The sequence below is a fragment of the Sciurus carolinensis genome, chromosome 7 (assembly GCF_902686445.1).
Source record: "Sciurus carolinensis chromosome 7, mSciCar1.2, whole genome shotgun sequence".
Taxonomy (NCBI): domain Eukaryota; kingdom Metazoa; phylum Chordata; class Mammalia; order Rodentia; family Sciuridae; genus Sciurus; species Sciurus carolinensis.
Window position 1 is genome coordinate 26,373,914 of NC_062219.1, and position 21,546 is coordinate 26,395,459.

General features: G+C 34.0%; 1 protein-coding gene across 6 annotated transcripts in view; it reads left to right on the forward strand.

The window, feature by feature from the left end:
- Reps1 (RALBP1 associated Eps domain containing 1) overlaps positions 1 to 21,546 on the forward strand; it is an 81,101-nt gene that overhangs the window by 56,008 nt on the left and 3,547 nt on the right. For 4 of the 6 annotated variants that reach the window (XM_047557318.1, XM_047557320.1, XM_047557322.1 and 1 more), the window contains 8 exons: positions 6,322 to 6,409; positions 7,354 to 7,455; positions 9,717 to 9,789; positions 11,075 to 11,193; positions 12,052 to 12,116; positions 18,509 to 18,694; positions 19,837 to 19,932; positions 20,941 to 21,089. In XM_047557318.1, coding sequence (XP_047413274.1) covers positions 6,322 to 6,409; positions 7,354 to 7,455; positions 9,717 to 9,789; positions 11,075 to 11,193; positions 12,052 to 12,116; positions 18,509 to 18,694; positions 19,837 to 19,932; positions 20,941 to 21,089 — 878 coding nt within the window. The remainder of the gene's footprint in view (positions 1 to 6,321; positions 6,410 to 7,353; positions 7,456 to 9,716; positions 9,790 to 11,074; positions 11,194 to 12,051; positions 12,117 to 18,508; positions 18,695 to 19,836; positions 19,933 to 20,940; positions 21,090 to 21,546) is intronic. The other 2 variants (XM_047557319.1, XM_047557323.1) reach the window with 1 other exon arrangement.

Sequence of the window (21,546 nt, forward strand, 5' to 3'; positions counted from 1 at the left end):
GCCAATATGCATGATTCAGTGTAGTGCTTAGAGGGAAATGTTGGCAGACTTTTCAATTTTTTGTGTGTTTAATGGTGGAAAGAATTTTTTTTCCCATTCCTTGTTTTTTCTAGTTATTTTTGATGAGAAAAACAATGCTTTTAAAATTTAGTACATGTGTCTAAGAAGCATTTTGTGATAATTGATTTGGTTAAACTTGTTTTCATTTGCTAATTGTTTTATTTAACATACTGCGTATTTCAATGTAGTGACACTTATGTAAATATTATTTGTATGCTTATACATCATGTAATATGTACTGTGTATGTAAATATTTATGCAGTGTCATCTTTTTTAAAACACTTCAAATGATAGGCTTTTATTTAATTAGTATGTTATGTTAGATAAATCAAGTTCAGTAAAACAATACATAGCTATTTGTCAAAGATTCTGCTTGTGCAAAGGAACCTGTCTTGTCCTCCTGTGGTTTACTGTGTTGCTTTGAAAATGCTACAAAGTTCATATCCTGATTTTAAAAATAAATTTTATCCCCATATAGTTAATTTCATCTGTGTCCTACCTGTCCCTCAGGTTATTGGAAAACTTCAGTACCTTAGCTCTAAATTATTTTTATTGCTGTTTACTCCTCTGCCTTTTCTCTTCGGCACATGCTCTTTCTCTCTAAAAAGGACATGCTAATAATCACTTTCCAAAAACAAAAGAGGAATTAAGTAATAAGGGAAGAAGTGTGTAAAGATAGCTTTGTGTGTGTTTTTTTTTTTTTTTTTTTTTAAGGTGAGCTGAGTAGAAAGCTATGTAGAAAGTGACACAGGCATTGTTAGATTTAACAGCCAGCAATTATTAATTTAATAGTAAAATGGCCTTGTCTTTTAATATGGATTTGGAGAAGTGTCATTTCAAGATAAAATATTTTCAGTTTAAATCAATGGATTTTTGCAACCTTATAAAATTTTTAAGAATTTGTACTTGATAAAATAAGCTAATCAGGTGTGGTGGAAAAAAAAAAAAAAAAGAATTTGTACTTGAAACATAAAAGATGCTGTTATAGTCACTGAATTCAAACATAATATATGGTCATTTTTAAATGTTTATAGTCTATTGAAGTATTTATGGACAGATTAATATGTAGATCATCTGTGCCTTTTGCTTCTCTTACTACTACATTTAAAGCATTTATCTTTTTTACTTTAATCTGAAAATGCAGGAGAAATAAAGCCAACAGTTGAAATTTTTGCTGCATATTAACAGCCATAATTAAGATCTTTGGAGAAGTGACAAGTTCTGTAAACTAAAGGTTTTACCTTTAAGTTTCTTCAAGCTTTAAGTTTTCTCTATATTATTTCTATCTCCTAATTTTTGTATAGTCCAGTTAATTTGGCATTTTTATAGAAAGAACCATTTTATTTTCTAACACTTACAAGACAGCAAAAATAATCCGACATAGCATCATAATTATTTGTCAGAGGAAGAACATTACATATAAAAATCTAGAACTCAGGCAAATTAAATTGATTCATGACTTTCAGGAATATAGAGGAATATTTAGCTTATTACAAGTGATGTTCTTCTTGGAAATAATACCCTAATTTAAGAGCATTTAAAAGTATACTTTGTTATTTCTAGTGTGGCAGAAAGGAGGCTGTAGGAAAATAAAGAATGGTTGATGTTTTAAACTTGAAATTAGACTTCTGAATTTGATCATTTTAATTGGCATTCTTAGTGGACATGATTTTCCCATGTTCACGTATGAATACACAACCAGGGTAACTCCTCATCATGTGCAACCACAAGAATGGGAAGTTATATTCCATGTATGTATAATATGTCAAAATGCACTCTACTGTCATGTATATCTAAAAAGAACAAATGAAAAAATTGGAGGGGAGCCACTAAAAAAAAATAATAAAATTGGAATTCTTTAATATTTGTAATCTGACATCTACAAATACCTTTTTTCTGTTTATGTCAGCAAGCTTAACTCTGAACTTTGTTCTCTAACCTGTAATCTTTAAGTTTTCAATTGGGAGAATGCCTTGCTTTCTCCTAATTGTGGCTTTAGAGTCACAGTTTCTTAACCTTCATTTAATACTTAACTGAAATATTGCCTGTTTATAGAGCACAACCTGGAGCCACAATCCCAGATAATCCTTTGCAAGGCTTATGTAAATAAGGATTATAAATAAGTAAATGAAGCCCTTTCAGATTTGAAGGGAGAAGAAAAAACAATAAAACTATAGTTCTAATATAAATTTAACATATCTTCCAGTGACGGATTTATTTATTTATTTTGGGGATTCAACCCAAGTTATCACTCATGCCAGGCAAGCCCTCTACTACTGAGCTACACACCAACCCTTCAATATTAAAAAGAAACTAAATCTTGATAATTAACACTTGTTCAATAAAATTAAAAATCTATGAAAAGCTTCAAGCTGATCTGTAGCACTTACACAGCACAGTGAACTCACACGCACACTGGATGGTTAGGTATTAGACTTTCAGAATTCTTGTGAAATTGAGATTCTAATTATTTCATTTTCAGCTGAAAAAAATTGTAGGCAGAGAAAGGGTTGACTAGCTAATCTGGCCCTGTGTGTTGGGGGAAGGATTTCACAAGAGGTATTTGTATGGTGAGTCTTCACTGAAAATAGACATTGGCAAAATGGACAAGGGTATCTAGGCAGGGAGAGTATCAAGAGTAGGATCAGTTCATTGTGGTGATAGTATATAGGGTACACATACCTATGGGGGAATGGTGGCAGCTGAGGAATGTAGTTGAAAGTAGATTGAGAAAATCTTAGTCAACTAGAGTAAGGAGCTGAACTTCACCTTGTAGGCACCAGGAGCTATCACAGAGTACCAGGATGAGATGGGCAAGAGAGGAGTAAGGGGAAGATCATTCCGACAACAGCGTGAATTAACTGAAGCAAGAGAGATCAAGAATTCTAACACTTTATTCTCTGACATGGAAAAGAAAAGTAGGCAGGACTGGATTCAGATAGGAATAATAGGATTTAAGGCATGTAGAAAAATTAGGTCTATGAGATTAATGTAAGTATTCAGTAAAGTGCTGCATTATGTAAAATCACACCCAAATACATAACAAGATGTGCCATGAATGATTAGAATGGATTTCCTGAAGGCTTTGGGCAGTCTGACTGCATAAGAAGAGGTAGGCAGAACCTGCCGGCCAGTTTTGTTTCTGCCCCACTATTTAGAGACACTCGTTTAGAGCAGAGAAAGTATTATTTTGGCATCTTTTGGTACATGTGTCTTAGGACTAAGAGGTTTGTAGACATTTATGGTTCTTCATGTGGATGCTGAAATGCTTAAAGTGAAAGCTTCCTATCTTGTTGCCCATGTTGGTCGTAAATGCAACTTCTAATGTTAATCTGAGGTTAGACCTGGGCATCTCTGTCAAGTTTATCAAAGTCCTGCCATGTTCTGCTGTCAGTAGTTCTACTGGACTAAAGGCATTGCAGACCCACAGAAATCAGTAGTTTTGTAAATACAGTGTGCTACAGAATATTGATTTGTTGGTACAGAAGACTTGAATTAAGTTATAGAACATTCCTGATTTTCTTGACCTCCCCTTTTTGTACCACAAACGAATACAAATACTCACTTATATTTCCAACTATTTTAAATTTTATAAGTCTGATTTTATACACACAGAATATATATTAGCTAAATGTTACAAATTAAAGCATTTAAGTTTGCCCTTTTTTTCCCCTGATTTGTTTGGGTTTGGAATCAGAAATTATTTTTACATGTGCTATCATTTCTTTTTCCTTTGATCTTAGAATGGTAAATTCTGATTCTTCTAACAGTTATTTGTGCAACTAAAGTTGTAAATATAGAGAGCTGTGTTTTGCCTAGTACATACAATTACATGAGAAATTACATTCACTTGAAAAATATATTTACTGTTGTACCTGATATGTTAAAAACACATGAAGCAAAAAGTGACTAAAAGTAGAAAATGAGAAAATCACCTTCAGGGAGTTTTACCTATTTTAGCAACTAATATATTAATCAGTCAAGTAATCTATAAATTTTTAAGTGATTGGAATGATACAAATGAATCTAATGGATATAGTGAAAATACTGTGCCCAAGATTGCAGGCTACAGATTTTTTTCAAGAACATTTTGAGAGGAATAAACAAAACAACTTAGCTGCTTTCCTGGCATTGCATTTAAAACAAAAACTTTCCTTTCTGATACAATAGTAAATATAAGAGCAAGATTATAAAACACTGAGTCATTTATCTTTAAGACTTTGAGAAAGGAGAAAATATTTTTTTCAAAGGTACTACAAGCACAAACTTTTAAAAAGCAGTTAATTGGACTAAATTAGGTATCAAGCATAAATAAAACTCAGTAACAAGAATATATTTGTTACCCACTGAAAAAAGAATGTAGAATATATTTTAAATCTCCTGTGTATCAGTTAGGAAAAAAAAAACAAAAACGAACAATACAGAAGTGTGCAGACTGCAAGAAAGAAATATACAAAAAGACATTCAAAATCATCAACTAAAAGAAAGTGTTAACTTCAGTGAGAAACAACTCACATCTGCCAGATTACCAGAGATTAAAAATATGACAATATAAATTGTGAATTAAGAAAACGATCATTTATAAAGCCATGTTTTTTTATACTCACAACTATAACTTGAACAGTATCTTAAATGTAGTGTTAAATTTTCTTGAGTCACTTGCTAGGAGAAATCTAAACTTTGATCCATCTGTACTATTAGTTTTTATAGCTGCAATTTTAGAGTTTATAGGGGAAATGTTAAGCTTATTGGATAAATATTAACCCTGTTCAGATTCTCCTAGGTGTAGGGGCAGGAAATTACTGTGAATGACTATGAAGATAATAGCTCTAAAGGATTTGTTTTAAATTTAATTTCGAGGTGATGAGAGTAAGCCAAGGAAACTTGTCCAATAAGAGACCACATGCAGGAACAAAACTTTCCCTCTCAAGGGCTTCGTGTTAACTCAGTATTATCACCAAAACAGTGCCCAGTGTAAACTAAAATTCAGCATCCTCTACACTAAATTATAAATTTAACTCATTATTAGATATTTGAAATTTAAGGGTGTCAAGTTGTTTTTAACTGTAGCACATGCAAAGTATGAACTGATTCCTCATAGAAGCAGCCAAGCTCCCTTGACCATGGTTTTTCAGCTGGTCTGTTGCTGTGAAGTCAGATGCTTGACCTGGTTCTGATTCCTCTCCCAGGGGTTAGGACCAGGCTTCTCCATGTCCTAGGGGCACCTCACTCTTCTCCTGTCCTTTCTGAGATGCTGCCATTCGTCTTCATCTTCTTTACCTTTGCTCTTTCATTCTTTTCAAAAATCTACACAAATAGCTCCTTTACTCCTCTAAAATTGCCATTCATCAAGTTTAGAAATATCAGATATATTGCCATCATGGAAATGGTGGAAGAACAGAATTAGTAAGTTAGGGATTCTTACTTATTTCTTTGAAATAATGGGTTCCTTTGTGGAAGTTTGAGCTAAAATTTGAGGCAATCAGTTTTAAACAGTTTGAACTATTCTGTAGAAAGGATGTGTTGTACCTACTATTCCAATAAAATTGGCATCTCATTATCTTTGTTTTATAGGTGAAAAAAGCATCAAATTTTCTTAAGTAGTCTTTGGATTTTCATGAAATAGTTCACTTTAATCTCAGGGGTTAACAGTTGTGTAATTTCATCAGACCATTTTAAATTGCTTTTGAATATTATCTTGAATCATGTTTGTATAAGAGCTTTTTTAAAAAAAATTTTTTAGTTGTTGAATGGACCTTTATTTTATTCATTTATTTATATATGGTGCTGAGATTCAAACACAGTGCCTCACACATGTGAGGCAAGCACTCCACCACTGAACCACAACCCCAGCCCTCATTTTTTTTTAATAAGGCAGGCTAATCCTTTTTCTTTTTTTAAACATTTCATTTTATTCATTTACTTTCATGTGCTAAGGATTGAACCCAGTGCCTCACAGGTGCTAGACAAGCACTCTACCACTGAACCACAACCCCAGCCCCATAAGAGCATTTTTTGTGCAAATCTTTATCACTCAATTTAAAATGTACTTTTTATAAAAATGAATCAGATGATTTGACATGTACAATGTAACCTTGATTTTAATCTAATTCTAGAGCTTTTAATTATAAAATTTATTTTCATGTTTACCTTAATGAAATGAGAAAATCTTATTTTTGCATTACTGTTAATTTTGGTTATTTAATGGTTTTAACTTGACATTTTAAATACAAAATCTGTATTTACTACCATTGCCTCTAGGATACTGCTATTGTTCATCCAGTTCCCATTCGTATGACTCCAAGCAAAATCCACATGCAGGAAATGGAACTTAAAAGAACTGGCAGTGGTAAGGAAATTGTTACTAGATTGTATTTTAGTTTAGCTTCCAACCAAAACACATTAATTATTTTGTGAAAGTATTGATTTCTTTCATAATTGCTTATATTTAAAACCTAGGGATTTCTACAGTTGTGTTTTTGTATGCATTTGTTTGCTCATATTGCAGAGGGTTTTGCTTTTTGGTTTTGGTACCAGGGATTGAATCCAGCAATCCTTAACCACTGAGCCACATCCCTAGCCCATTTTTTTTATTTTTAATTTTGAGACAGGGTCTCCCTAAGTTGCTGCGACTGGCTTTGAACTTGCAGTCTTCCTGCCTCAGCCTCCCAGGCTACTGAAATTACAGGCATGTGCCACTGCACTGGGCTGTGTTGGAGTTTTTTAAAGGAAATTGTTGATCTTAAATTATAAGGTTTTAAAATAAGGGCATGTTAATATCCTGGGTTTATGTAGTCACCATCATGAATTTATATTTAAAGTGTGTTCAGTTTTTAACTAGAGATATGTAAAAATAAATTTTGGCCTTTGTGTAAATTTTGTAAGCTGTCTGTTTTGCTTGAACTCCTGGAATTTCCCTTCATTTTAGACTAAACATTTTGGTTAAAGTTTCTAAAAGGTAATTTTTTTTTTTTCTGTGCGAGTTAGCATCATAAATTAACTTATTTTGTAGCCCAGTATACGTGGTGTTTTGTTTAAGCCATTGCACTACCAAGGTAAAATTAAACAAGCAGATAAACTTTTTCATTATCAAGTAACATTTATTATGGCAGATGACAAAATTCTATATAAACAGGTTTACATTTATTTTTATTAAATATATTGTTTTATCTAATAACTCATGAATTTATCTGCCACTTATTTGGAACATCTAAATTAAGTTTTATATTCTGAGCTTTATGAATTTATCAATTCAAATTCCTGTTTGTTTTTTACCTATTAATTCTCTACTAGATCATACTAATCCCACCAGCCCATTACTTGTGAAACCATCTGATCTTTCAGAAGAAAATAAGATAAATTCATCTGTGAAATTTGCTTCTGGAAATACTGTAGGTAAGCAAATAAAAGATAATCTCACATTTTCCATTTGAAGTATATTAAATATGGATGGATTTCAAATCTGAGTGCTTCAAGTGTGTGACCATTTAGTGCTGTCTTCACTGAATAAGGTAGAAGATAGCCAGCCCTTTTAAGTAGCCTACCCTGTCTATGAATAAGTGGCCGTCCTTCATTTCCACCTGCTTCAGGGCAGGCTGCTTATTTACTCTCCTCCCAGCTTGGTCCATTGGCTCTTCACTACTAATTCTTTCTTTCTCACAAAACTTTGTGGATATACTTATTCATTTAACCAGTGATAATTAGATACTGTGTGCCAAGGTTCTATTCTAGGCACTGGGGAACAGAAAAAAAATTTTGCCCATGTAGAGTATATTCTGTAAGAGAGAAAAGAGAACAAGAGGGAAAGAGCAACTCTTACATTAGAAAGTAATTAATACGATGTATAAAAATAAAGCTGGAAATGGAAGAAGGCATGAAGTGTTCAAAAAAAGACCTTACCAAAAGATGGCATTTGATGGCAGAGTGATTGGCACAGGGAACAAGTAAAACCCTGAGAAAGGAAACTTGCTTCTGCTGGAGCTGCAAGCAGATGCAGAATAGAAGATTTGGCAAGTTAGAGTAGTAAGTGGTAGAATAGTAAAAAGGAGCAGTATAAGACTTTGACCTTTACTGAGTGGAAAAGCTATTAGAAGGTTCTGAATAAAGAAGTGAAATAATCTGAAGTTCTTTTTTTTTTTTAAACAGAGTCACTCTGTCTGTTCTAGTGATAACAGATGAAATGAAGCCCAGAGTTGACACAGGTAGAGACAGTTCAGGAGAGAGTTACAATAATTCAGGCAAGAGAGGACAGAGGCTTGGTCTAGCCATAGTAGCAGTGGATGTACTGAGATGTGGTCAGATTTGGGGCTGAATTTTGAACATTTCCTAGGGAAAGACCACAGGTTTTGCTTACCTCTGTGGTGTAAGATATGAGAGTCAGGGGTGATTCAAGGGCTTTTAGTTTCTGTAGCTGGGAAATGAGGAAGGCTGTCATGATAGCAGGTTTGTGAGGAAAGAATTACAAGTTCAATCTTGGGCATCTAAAATTTGACATATATGTTCGAACATCCAGATGGAAATATGTTCATGTTAGCATCATTCTTTTACCAATTAAGTAATACCATAATATGACAAGAAAAAAGCAAAAGGATAAGTTTTGAAATGAAATTAGACTAAATAAGCAGTACCTAATTTATAACTCTTAAAAGTGTATATTTTTTTCCTTTAGATTATACCTTGAGTTTCTATTTTAATTTTTTTTTTTAAATTCTGTTGTAACTGTTAGTCAATTTCTGGGGTTCACTGCTGTTTTTTTTAAGATTTTGAGGAAATAGAAAAATCAAGGACCCCTACCTAATAAATTGTATTATTGTCAGCATATGTTTTGGCATTTTTATTTTTTATGTTTTTATTTTTCACAACTTTAAAGTTCATTTTCTTTATTTTAAATATTTTTAAATTTGTTCTTTGAAGGTGGCTTTTTTCATTACAAAGCAATTCACATTTAACTGCAGAACTGTAATACATAAACAAACAAAATAATTATTCATATTCTCACTATTCTACAAATGACCATGGTTAACAAAATCATTATCAACTTTCATTCTCGTTCTGTGGGTGTATTAATACAGGTTGAGCAATCTTAATATGAAATGTTTCAGAATCCCAAATTTTTTGATGGATAACATGACACCACAAGTAGAAAAATTCCACACTTAAATCATGTGATGGATTATAGTCAAAACACAGGCATATGTAATTTCTTTCAGACTGTGTGTATAAGGTATATATGAAACAGATTTTTGTGTTTAGAGATCCACAAGACGTCTCATTATGTATATGTAAATACTTCAGAATTCGTAAAAAAATTGGAAACAAAGTATTTCTGGCCCCAAGCATTTCAAATAAGGTATTTTCAATCTGTAGTTTTGTTTTTTGAATAATATGAAATCATAATATATATAACATTTTGTGACTTATTTTGAATATTCTGTATCATTAATTTTTTAAATTATAATTTGCTGTATAAATATGCATGATTTATTTGATTGATACCTAATTTTTTACAGTTAGTAACATTAGGGTGAACCATTACCTATTCGCAATTTTTTAATATCTCTGATTTGGAATATTATCTCACTTATATTTGTTTGGGTTAGATAGAGCAAAGAGTAAAGAAATGATTATTATTAAATAGGACATATCCCATTTATCAGCAGATGGTTACAGTAGTTCAGACTCTTTTACTTCTGACCCAGAACAGATCGGGAGCAATGTAACTCGTCAAAGGTCAGTATTTCTGTCAATTAAAAATGTGTTAAAATATCTTGATGCACTTTTTAATTTTGATGAAATTTAATACTCAAAATTATTTAGAACCATATACAAATTATTTTGTTCTCTGAAGGTTCTTAGGTTACCTGTTGGTAATATGTAAAGGACAAGTAATTTTCATTCTTTCCAAATTAAATAGAAAATCAAATGAAATCCTGTTTTTTTTTCATATATTTTGTGGAAGTTTAAAAGCTGATAACTTCTTGGCAATAGAAACTTAATATAGCTATTTTTGCACAAAACAGAATAGTGAGAGTCTGAAGTAATAAATGTATAGGTTATGGCAAATACCAAAAGAATTCTGTTTTCTAACACCATCCAACACAGCCCAACAGTGGGCTTCCCACTCCCCTGACTCTAAACTTCTGTGTTACATTAAACCTTAGTCACAAACAAATTGTGTGGGATAGGGTGGAGGATGGCAAGAGATTTGTCTGTGAGGACTTTGCCATCCACTCAAAGCTGTGTACAGGACAGCATATTTCTCCCTTCATGTTTTGCATGTGGTAAATATCCTTTTGCCACATGCTTGTAGACTGTAAAGAGACTAATACAAAATTTCCAAGGAACTTTACAGTCAGAAGTCTGCTTACTTCTTTCCAGTTCTTCATGTAGTTCTTCCTGTGTTTCTTAAGAGTTCTTAGTCATCTTGGATTTTATTCTTCTTATCCCTATATATGAAGACCAGATTGCCAGTATCCATGGAGACCCTTTTCAGAAGAAGACTGAAAGTAGAAAGAAGACTTCAGTAGCAAAGAAGTGAATCTCTAGGGCGAGTTGAGCTTAAGTATAATCACCTCTTAAGTAAGATGATCTTTGGTGAAACACAGTGGGCACCTCAGATAGTTTACCCAGGTTCCACCTCAGCTTATCAGACTCCAAACTTTAATAAGTTGAAAGGTAAACCATATTTGAAAGTAGAGTTTCTCTTTTTTGAAAATAGTCTTTCAGACTATTATTACCTTTAGTTGAATAGAGAAGCAGCCTATGGTTTGCAGTCTAACTTGAAATCATCTTGACAACTAACTTGCAAATTTTTAAAATGTTTAATGTTTTACTTTGCAACATAAAACAACCATGGCATAATAATGCTGTCTTTGTTTATGGTTATATTTGAATAGGTACTGCTTGAGAAAATGTCATGCTAGTAAGGTCATTTGCTGCTTAGCCAAGTTTGAATACTTAAAAAAATTTTCCAATATGAATAGCATGACCAATTTTTATGGGGTGAATTTTGCAGGTCTCATTCAGGAACTTCACCTGATAACACTGCACCACCACCTCCCCCCCCACGGCCACAGCCCTCTCATTCTAGATCATCATCCTTAGATATGAATCGGACCTTTACAGTCACCACAGGTAGGAGCCAAAGAAGCACAATGTATATTATCATTTAGTTTTAAACTTAATGCAAGACATAAGACATTTTATTTCCATTCCTCTTAATATGTCTTATTTATTGTATTTTTCTGAAGAAGAAATCTGGATTAAAGTCACATCAAATGAAGGGGAATGTTTTTCTTAGTGACTGTCTTTTTGTGTGTTTGATTGGAAATAATACATATGGAAACTGGAGATATAACTCAGGAAATTTAAAAAGAAGATGTAGGAATATCAGGGTTAGGAGAATAATAGGCCTTAACTTGGCTAATGAAAGGGAGGGAACAGTCATAACTTTAAGATTTCAATGTTTGTACAACTGACAGTATTATTATTACATTGATTGAAACAGAAATGTTAGGGACAAGGGTAATGAGGTCATGTTTTAATCATTATGAGTTTGGAATGCTAAGGAAAAATATAAATAATCAGCAGGCCACTGGATCTTGAGCAAAGACTGATGTAATGTTTAGAATTATTTACATAGAAATGATAGAGTGAAGTATTAAAAAAGAAAAAATTTGGAAATCTGATAGTTAAATAGTAATCAGAAATATAGGGGGAAAAGATAAGAATGTATTCTTGTATGGAAACAGACAGGAGAGCTTATTAGTAGTCTCTCATGTATCAGAGTTCACAAGAGAAATGAGGTCTGAGGAATGGTCAAGAGATTTGGCCAATGGGTCACATATAGACTATTGTACAAGATAGTATTCACCATCCTATAATTATCATTCTTAGAAATGTTTGTCATGTGGTCACATTGATTCAGCCTGTTTTTTCTATTAGCAAAGTGACTATATATTTGCTAAAAAGAAGACTTGCATATTCACACAGGACAACAACAGGCTGGAGTTGTTGCCCAACCTCCTGCAGTGCCTCCAAGACCGCAGCCCTCACAGGTAATTCTCCAAGGTACTCGTTACTAAATGTTGGTATTATAGTCCTCATGATCAATTTGTCTGTTGGATGTTTAATTATATTATACATTTGTTTTGGAACATCAGGAATCACCTAATAATTATCCTTAATGAGTATTCATTCAATGAAGATAAGGATTTTGGAAGATAAGGATTTCAATAATAACCTGGGTTATTTCTTGAAAGATCCTTAAAAGTAAAGTCAGTGTATATTGTTTTCAACATTGAATCTGCTGAGAAAGAAATTAGAAACACAATTCCATTCATAATAGGCTCAAAAAAAAAAAAAAAAAGAAAGAAAGAAAGAAAAGGAAAGAAAGAAATGCCAAGGAAGTGAAAGACCTCTACAATGAAAACTAAAGAATATTAAAGAAAGAAATTAAAGAAGACACAAAAAGATGGAGAGACCTCCCATGCTCATGGATAGGCAGAATTCATATTGTCAAGATGGCCATACTGCCAAAAACAATATTCAGATTCAGTCAAAATATCCCCATCAAAATATCAATGGCATTCCTCACAGATCTAGAAAAAAACAGTCCTAAAATTTCATTTGGAAGAATGAAGTCTCAATAGCCAAAGCAATTCTAGGACAAAAAAGCAATGCTGGAGACATCGCAATACCAAACTTCAAATTATACTACTGAGCTGTAGCAACAAAAAGTGCATGGTACTGGCATAAAAACAGACACATAAACCAGTGGCACAGAATAGAAGATACAGAGACAAAACCACAAATCTACAGTCATCTAATCCTTGACAAAAATGCCAAAAACGTACATTGGAGAAAAGATGGCCTTTTCAATGAATGGTACTGGAGAAACTGGTTATCCATATGTAGAAAAATGAGACTAGACCCCCATTCTCTGTCTGCACAAAAGTCAACTCAAAATGGGTCAAAGACCTAGGAATTTGATCAGAAACTATGCAACTCCTAGAAGTAAAAGAAGGTCAACAATACAGCACACAGGCACAGGCAATGACTTTCTCAGTAGGATCCCTAAACTTCAGGAAATAACACCAAGAGTTAATAAATGGGATGGCATCAAATTAAAAATCTTCACAGCAAAGGAAACAATTAGGAATGTGAAGAGAGAACCTGCAGACTGGGAGAAAATCTTTACTAGCTACTCTTTTTTTAATTTTTTATTTTATTTTATTTTATTTTTTTGCGGTGCTGGGGATCGAACCCAGGGCTTTGGGCTTACAAGGCAAACACTCTACCGACTGAGCTATCTCCCCAGCCCCTAGCTACTCTTTTAACAGAGAATTAATATCTAAAAATTATAAAGAACTCAAACACCAAAAAAATCAAATAACCCTATTAATAAATGGGTAAATGAAGCAAATAGACACTTTTCAGAAGAAGAAATGGAAATGACCAACAAATATATGAAAACCTGTTCAACGTCATTATCCAATTAGAAAAATCAAAACTACACTGAGATTTCATCTCATACCAGTCAGAATGTCAGTCATCAAGAATACAAATAATAATCAGGAGATCCAAGATGGCGGACTAGAGGGAGACTGCATTCTTTGTCACTCCGTAACTCAAATTTCAAGAAGTGGAAATCTGTTTGTGAGGCGGTCTTTGCTGCTCATGGATCCCCTGCTGTTTACCCCATTTGTCCACCTCAGTCACCTGCAGTCTGCCAGCATAATAACTACCTTTTGAGTGCAGATCACTCATTGACTGCCACCTATCATCTGCCATTTGCCTGTTTGCCTGCCTCTTGCCTGCCTTTCACCTACCTATCACCCACCGCCTGAGGTCCACCTGCCTGGTAGCCCGCAGACTGCCCACAGACCACCAGTGGATTGCCAGGTGCCTGCTGTTGCCTGGAAGTCCACTGTCACAGTACCTGCAGGTTTGGTTATATGTGGCTGCTGCCCTTTTGGGACGACAGCCAGGACCTACAAGACCCCTCAGCCTGACTGACCACGCCCCACCTCCAGGACCCCCAGCCCAACCAACTGCACCCCACACAGACTCAGCGCCCATGCCCTGCACTGCAAGTCTCCATTTGCCAATATGTGTGGAAGCCAGTGTAGCCATCTTGGATTATCCTGAAAGTGGTAGCTTCCATTTCTAGATGTAGCCAGTCCCATCCTGAGTTGCCTGCTGGAGGCTGGAAGCTCATTTTCAGGTATCTCTCATGTATCAGGCAACTAAAGACTGGGAGGTTTGAATAGAATATGACTGTTAGAGTGTAGTTTTGTTTTTGTTTTTGTTTTTGTTTTTTCTCCTCTTTGAAAATTTTTAAGTTTTTATTTCTTTATTTTTCTCACTCTATTTTCCTTTTGTTTACCTGTTTCCTCAGCGTATCTTTCTCCCTTTTCTCATGCTAACAACCGTTTTTGATTCCACTTTCACTCTTCCTATGATCTAGTACTTTTATATACTCTTTTCTTATCCCATTAACAGTTTACATCCTACATCCCTCCCCATTCTCTTTGTCCACCATTAGAAATTGTAGACCTCATTGCAAATCTATTTGTTATACTGAAGATAATAATTGGACTCATCCTCTCTGTTTATTATGACAATAATAATATCTTCATAGGGGCTCTTTGGTTTAGGGCTGCATATTGTCTGTACTGGGTGCTGCTAATATTGATCTCCCTCTTAAAGAAGAGGTTTTGGAAACCTGCAGGGTCACTCTAAGCCTATAGCGGGGAACTGCAACACCCCAGATCTGCACTGCTAGAGGGGAAGATATGTGAACAACATGAAAAAACAAGGGAAAAAAGTGTTCCAAACAAACCAAGATTCTATATTAATAGAATCCAATGACAGCATGGTAGAAGAAATGTCAAAGGAGTTCAGAATATACTTAATTAAAATGATTCAAGAAGCAAAAGATGAGATAAGAGAGCAAATGCAGGCAATGAATGATCACTCGGGTAAACAGTTGAAAGTGCAACTGCAGGAAGCTAAATATCATTTCAACAAAGAGAGATTCTGAAAAAGAAATCAAACAGAAATCCTTGAAGGTAACAGTAAACCAAATAAAAAGCCCAGTTGAAAGCAACACCAACAGACTAGATCACTTAGAAGACAGAACCTCAGACAATGAAGACAGAATATTTAATCTTGAAAATAAAGTTGACCACACAGAGAAGATGGTAAGAAATCATGCATGAAACCGCCAAGAACTATGGAACATCTTGAAAAGACCAAATTTAAGAATTATCAGGATTGAGGAAGGGACAGAGGTACAAACCAAAGGAATGAACAACCTATTCAATGAAATAATACCAGAAAATTTCCCAAGCCTGAAGAATGAAATGGAAAATAAAATACAAGAGGCTTACAGAACACCAAATGCACAAAATCACAACAGATCCACAGCAAGGCACATTATAATAAAAATATCCAAATAAAGATAGAATTTTAAAGACTGTGAGAGAAAAGCATCAGATTACATATAGGGGAAAACCAATATGGATATCAGCAGACTTTAATTATACCAATAACATTTATTGACTACTTCTTTTTCCCAGTGATTTGAGATGTTGTCATCTTTATACATTCAATTTCTATATGTATCTGAGTGTACTTACTTCTGGGCATTCTGTTTTGCTAATAGACTGGTATGATACTCAAATTATTTAGGCTTTTAAAAATGCCTTAATGTGTTTTAGTGCTGGTCCCACTTCTATTTTTTTTTTCCACTAAATTTAGCATCATGTGGTATAGCTTAAAACTGTTAAGTTTTCATTGAAATTTTGTTAAATCTACAAATTAATTTACACAAAAATATGGTCCTTCTGTTTGTAGAAAGCCTATTTTTTTGCCTTCAGTGTTCTTTTAATTTTTATTTTTAATAGGTCTCACATTTTTATTGACAAACATTAATATATTTGTTACTGTTATATATGAAATCCTTTCTTCCATTAAATCTTCCAAAAGACTGTTTGAATATATGTAAACTACTGATTTTTGTATGTTGATTTTGTACTTGGTAATCTAATTGAGCTATCTTACTGTTTGTAGTAGCTGTTAATAAAATACCTTGAATCTTTCCCAAAAAATATATAAATAAATAAAGAATACAAATGATAATGTTGGAGAGAATTAAGAAAAAGGAACAATTTTATACTGTTTGTGGGATTGTTAATTAGTCCAACCAGTATGGAAATCATTATGGAGGTTCCTCAAAAGACTGGGCATGGAACCTCCATAAGACCAGCTGTACTACTCCTCAGTACTTATCCTAAAGAATTAAAGTCATACAAATGCCAGAGAGTACACTGGGTCTACATTTAGGTAATTTTCTGCCCAGAGAATTCAGGCTAGTTAATTCGCTTATATAAGGTTTAAGTTTATTGCGTGGTTCTCTAAACACTTGAGCTAATGAACTGTGCATACAAATAATGTCAGTTTGGGTACAAAAAAAAAGTACAACCAGCCCTTTGTATCCATGTGTACTACATCTGTGGATTCAACTAATAGCAAATTGAAAATATTTTAAAAAATGTTCTGTACTGAAAAAAGAAAACTAAAGTCATCATATTATAGTTACACATGTATACGCATGTTTATAGCAGCACAATTCATAATAGCCAAACTGTGGGACCAGACTAGTGTTCCATCAACAGATGCATGGATAAAGAAAAATGTGGTATATATACACAATAGAGTTTTATTCAGCCATAAAGAAAAATGAAATTATGTCATTTGCAGGAAAAGTGGATGGAACTGGACACCATTATGTCAAGTGAAATAAGCCAAACTCAGAAGGTCAGGGATTGTATGTTTCTCTCTCACGTTGCAACTAGAGAGGAAAAAGGAAAAGAAAGGGGGTAGGGTGGTTTTGTCTAATGAAAATCCAAGGGGGATCAGTAGAGTAAAAGGACCATGAGTGGAAGGAGGGGAGTGGGAAGAAGTGCTAGGGAGTGATATTGACTAAATTATATTGTTAGATTGTGTGCATGTATACAAATATGTATCAAGAAATCCCATCATTATGTACAACTGTAATGTACCAATAAAAATGTGGAAAGAGAAAAAAATAAAAACACATACAGAATGTTATGTAACATACAGAATGTTTGTAATGAAAAAATATTGGAAAAAAATCCTACAAATAAAGCAATTTAATAAACTTTATTACAAAGTGAAGCAAACAATACTATCTTGATAAAGGAGAACTTAGCAAAAGAATAGTAGATTTTAGATATGAGCTGCCTGTCCATTAATACCCTGGGGTCTAGCAGTTACAAGAGTAATCCCACTGCATCTCCCTGGATATGTTCCTACTTCAGTGAAAGAAGTGTTAAAAGACCTCTGCATCCCTTTTAGGGAGAACTGAAATGCTGCAGTAGATATACTTATAAAATGCTTTGGAACGGATTTAGTGGGTAGTAAAGTCAAGAATGACATGAGAAGGTAAAAGTAAAATGAAGGAAGAAAGATTGGAACAGGGACTTGAAAGATACAGTAGTATTTTCTGGAGAGAAGGCATGTTCAGTCAGCCTGTCATTCTTCAGAGGAAAACCAGTTAGTGCATAACAACTGGAGTGGACATGTGGGAATGAAAAAGTAAGCTAGACAGGAAGGGAGGAGGCAGAGTATCTCCTAAGTGATGGAAAAAATTTAAAGGGTAAATAGCGAAGAGACTTCTGATATATTCCTATAGCATCCTTTAATTCTTTTGTCATTAAAACCTCTCACACTCTTGTTTTAATTCCTTGTTTAATTGTTTATCTCTTATCCTGCATGAACTGTCACCTTTATTAGTGGATGAGCCTTATTTGTTTTGTTCACTCTTATATCCACAGTGCCTGGCACAAAGTAGATACTCAGTAAATGATTTTTAGACTGAAGATTTTAGCAGCATTGGTACAGTGTTGGACGAATTGAAAAAAGTGGGAAGTGCACCTGACCTGTTGGGAGAATAGTTCTTTTGCACTTCAAAAATAACTGCCTTTTACAGAAACATAAAGAAGCATTTTTCAAAATAACTTTTTAGAGGCACAAACTATTGTGCAATATCCCAATTAAGGGGGGGAAAATGCAAGAATTGGGCAGGGCCAGACCCTCTCTCTCCTTTAATGTACTTTTTTTTTTTTTTTCAATAAAAACTTTGAAAAAGTATCTTTATTGGAGCTTTATCATCTTAATGCTTTCGAGTGTCTGCTTTTCACTGATGGTTTAAAGATTCATTTATAATTAAATGTCATTGTAGTATACTACATGAATTTACGATAATATACATAATTTATTATAAGGTAATTTAAAATATACTACAATACAGCTAATATGTTGTAATATATTTTACAGTATATTTTCAAAGAAAAAATAGACTGCTTTGTGGTACTGATATGCCCCAAAAAAATGAGTTTCTCTGTTCTAAACCATTATCCAGGCTCCTGGTCCCACTGTACATCGTCCAGTAGATGCTGATGGCCTAATGACTCACACTAGTACCTCACCTCAGCAGATACCAGAGCAACCAAATTTTGCAGATTTCAGCCAATTTGAAGTGTTTGCTGCATCAAATGTAAATGAAGAACAAGATGATGAAACTGAGAAACATTCAGAGGTCTTGCCGGTCAGTTTTCAAAGGCTTAGCTAATTTGTGGCATTCTCTTCCCATATCATGCTCTTAAAGCCTATCTGTGAACGGAACTCCTGATAAGACAAATTGTAGGTGGCACACCAATGAGTAAAATATGGGCTGTTCCCTCTTTAGGTGTATTCATATTGTCTTGGGTCAGTGCTTCTCAACTTTTTTTCTTGGCCTCTGATACCTGTTGGTTGCAGTATAATGCTAAGAATCTGAATCTGGTATGGTGTGAAAAGACAAAAACACAGCTAGCTGGTCCTGGATAAAACACTTCTCCAGGGTTTAATGCTAAGCATCTGATTGTGTGATTTGTAAAGATTTCTGTGAAATAAGAGGCCATGGTTACTATGACGTTTATCCAGTTTGCATAAGTCGCCTTAGTTAGGCAAACTTACAAACTAGACAATGTCAAAATGTACTCTGCTTTCCAGGAGTCCCTGCTATAGTTCTAGTGGCAAAGAGTATTACTAAAAATCTGACTTAAACCACTAGGTATAAATATAAAGTTGAAGGGACTAGAAGAATTCTGAAATCTCTATACTAATTGTTTCAACCAATGTTGAGCCTCTCCATCAGATTCAAAAAGCCATGTTTATTTATTTGACTAGCACGGCTTAGATAAATGTGTCATATAGATTTGATCTGTGGAAAATTTCCTACTGGCCACTAATTTCAACATATAACTTTCTGCCTGGCCATTAGGTGAAAAGGGCTGCACCTAGGAAGGCAGGAATGGGTCTGAGGGCAAGTGCAGATGTGTAAGAGTACTGGTACTCACATCTCTGGCTGGGTGCATTCCCTCCCCAACCATAAGAACTTTCCAGCCACCACCTGGAGGGTCAGTACAGTGACTGCATCCTTATTCACCCTTCCTTCCCCCATCAATGTTGACCTTCCCCCTTCTCTTCCCTTTAATATTGGAGAAAGGTCTCTTCCCTCTAATACTGGAGAAAGGACATTTAATGTGTTTTTTTCAAGTTCCTTCTCATCCTCTGAGATCTCAGTTTTCTGAATATTAGATATTTTTCAGAATATTAAATTTTACTCTGATTTGTTACATATACTATATTCGTGCATAATTATATATTACTTATATATTGTTAACATAATAATGTGTTCATCTCTAGGTTGAAAAAGCTTCTGATCCTGCAAGTTCTCTTCGAGTTGCCAAAACTGATAGTAAAATAGAAGAAAAGACAGCTGCTAGTGTTCCTGCCAATGTGGTATGCAAAAAGTCCTTTATAGAGAAAGAACTTCACATTGTACATAAGTAAACCCAGTGTTGATTATACCATTAATATTTTACCATACTTGCTTTCTAACATCTTTCTCCCTTCGTTTTGTAAATCCTTATCTCGTTTATGCATTTCAAATTGCAAATTCAATATTCATTTCCCTTGAGGGAGTAATTTTGATAACTTTTTTTTTCCTTCTATTATCCCCATATACCCAAGTTACTTAAAACAGGATGTATTTCTATAACATGCTTAAATTCTGCTTTTTGGACACTTAATTTTTTACTATATTAGTACTTCTGTGATATTTTTAAATGATGTTATTTTTTTCAGCTCATCACAAAAATTTTAAAAAGCACTTAAGTAAAAAGATGACAGTTGACCCTTGTTTTTATTTATTTACAGAATCAGGTTATACCAAACACTGAAATAACCTAGTTTTAATTGATTCTATTGGAGGCAGATTCACAAACCCCAAAAAAGTGTCTACTCATTTTCAAGAGTTATAATTACTGTGCATTTTAGTGGTATTTAATAATTGCATGACTTTCCACATCTTTATCATAAATTATTTCACTCTTTAAGATGATGTATTTTAGTATTTTTGAATAAGATTTCCTGTGTTGAAAATGAATATATATTTATGGAGATTTTCTTTATTTATTGAACAGATATATATTGAAACGTAGCTTGTTTATGTTAAAACTGATTTCTTCAGTCTTTTATCAGATTTGGACTCCAAGGAGCTTATGTTACTCTGTTTAAAAAATTTGTATTGTGGATACATTCATGATTGTGGTATCAACTAGAAGCATTCTTTTCTGTTACATTTTAAGTTAGTGTTGAAAAATAGATGAATTATTTCAGAGTAGGACAGCCAGCTTTTAATTTTTAAGAACAAGTAGCTTAAAGAAAGCAAACAGTGTTGGCAGAGTGCTAGCTAACCATGAATGCCTTCAGGAAATTTCCATTATTAATGGATTTCTTGTCTTCTAGAGCAAAGGCACAACACCTCTTGCTCCACCACCTAAACCTGTTCGAAGAAGGTTAAAATCAGAAGATGAATTAAGGCCAGATGTTGATGAACATACACAAAAGACAGGTGTCTTGGCTGCTGTTCTTGCGTCACAACCTTCTATTCCCAGGTAATCAGCATTATTCCTAAGCATTTAATTACTAACAACAAAAAGTACAATCATTAAAAACACCAGACTGAAAGAAATTAATGGTCAGACTAATTCTTCAGATGAGCAGAAGTTTTTAGCTTCCTCATTTCTGAATAGGTAGAATAGTCTTCCCACATTTTCCCCTTTATTATTAAATTGAATTCCAATTCCATTTTAACACCCTGTTGTAAACCCTGGGGCAGGAATTTTTTTAAATAATAGTGTTAGAATGACATATTTTACTTATGGTTGTTCTAGATCAGGGTTGGCAGACTGAACCTCATGGGCCAAAGTCAGCCCATGGCCTATTTCTGTATGGCCCATGAACTAAGAGTGGTTTTTACATTCTTGTAAAAAGAGAATAGAAGGGAAAAGGAAAAAAGAAAAATAGAGTATACAACAGAAACCGTATGGCCCACGAAGCCTAAAAAATTTT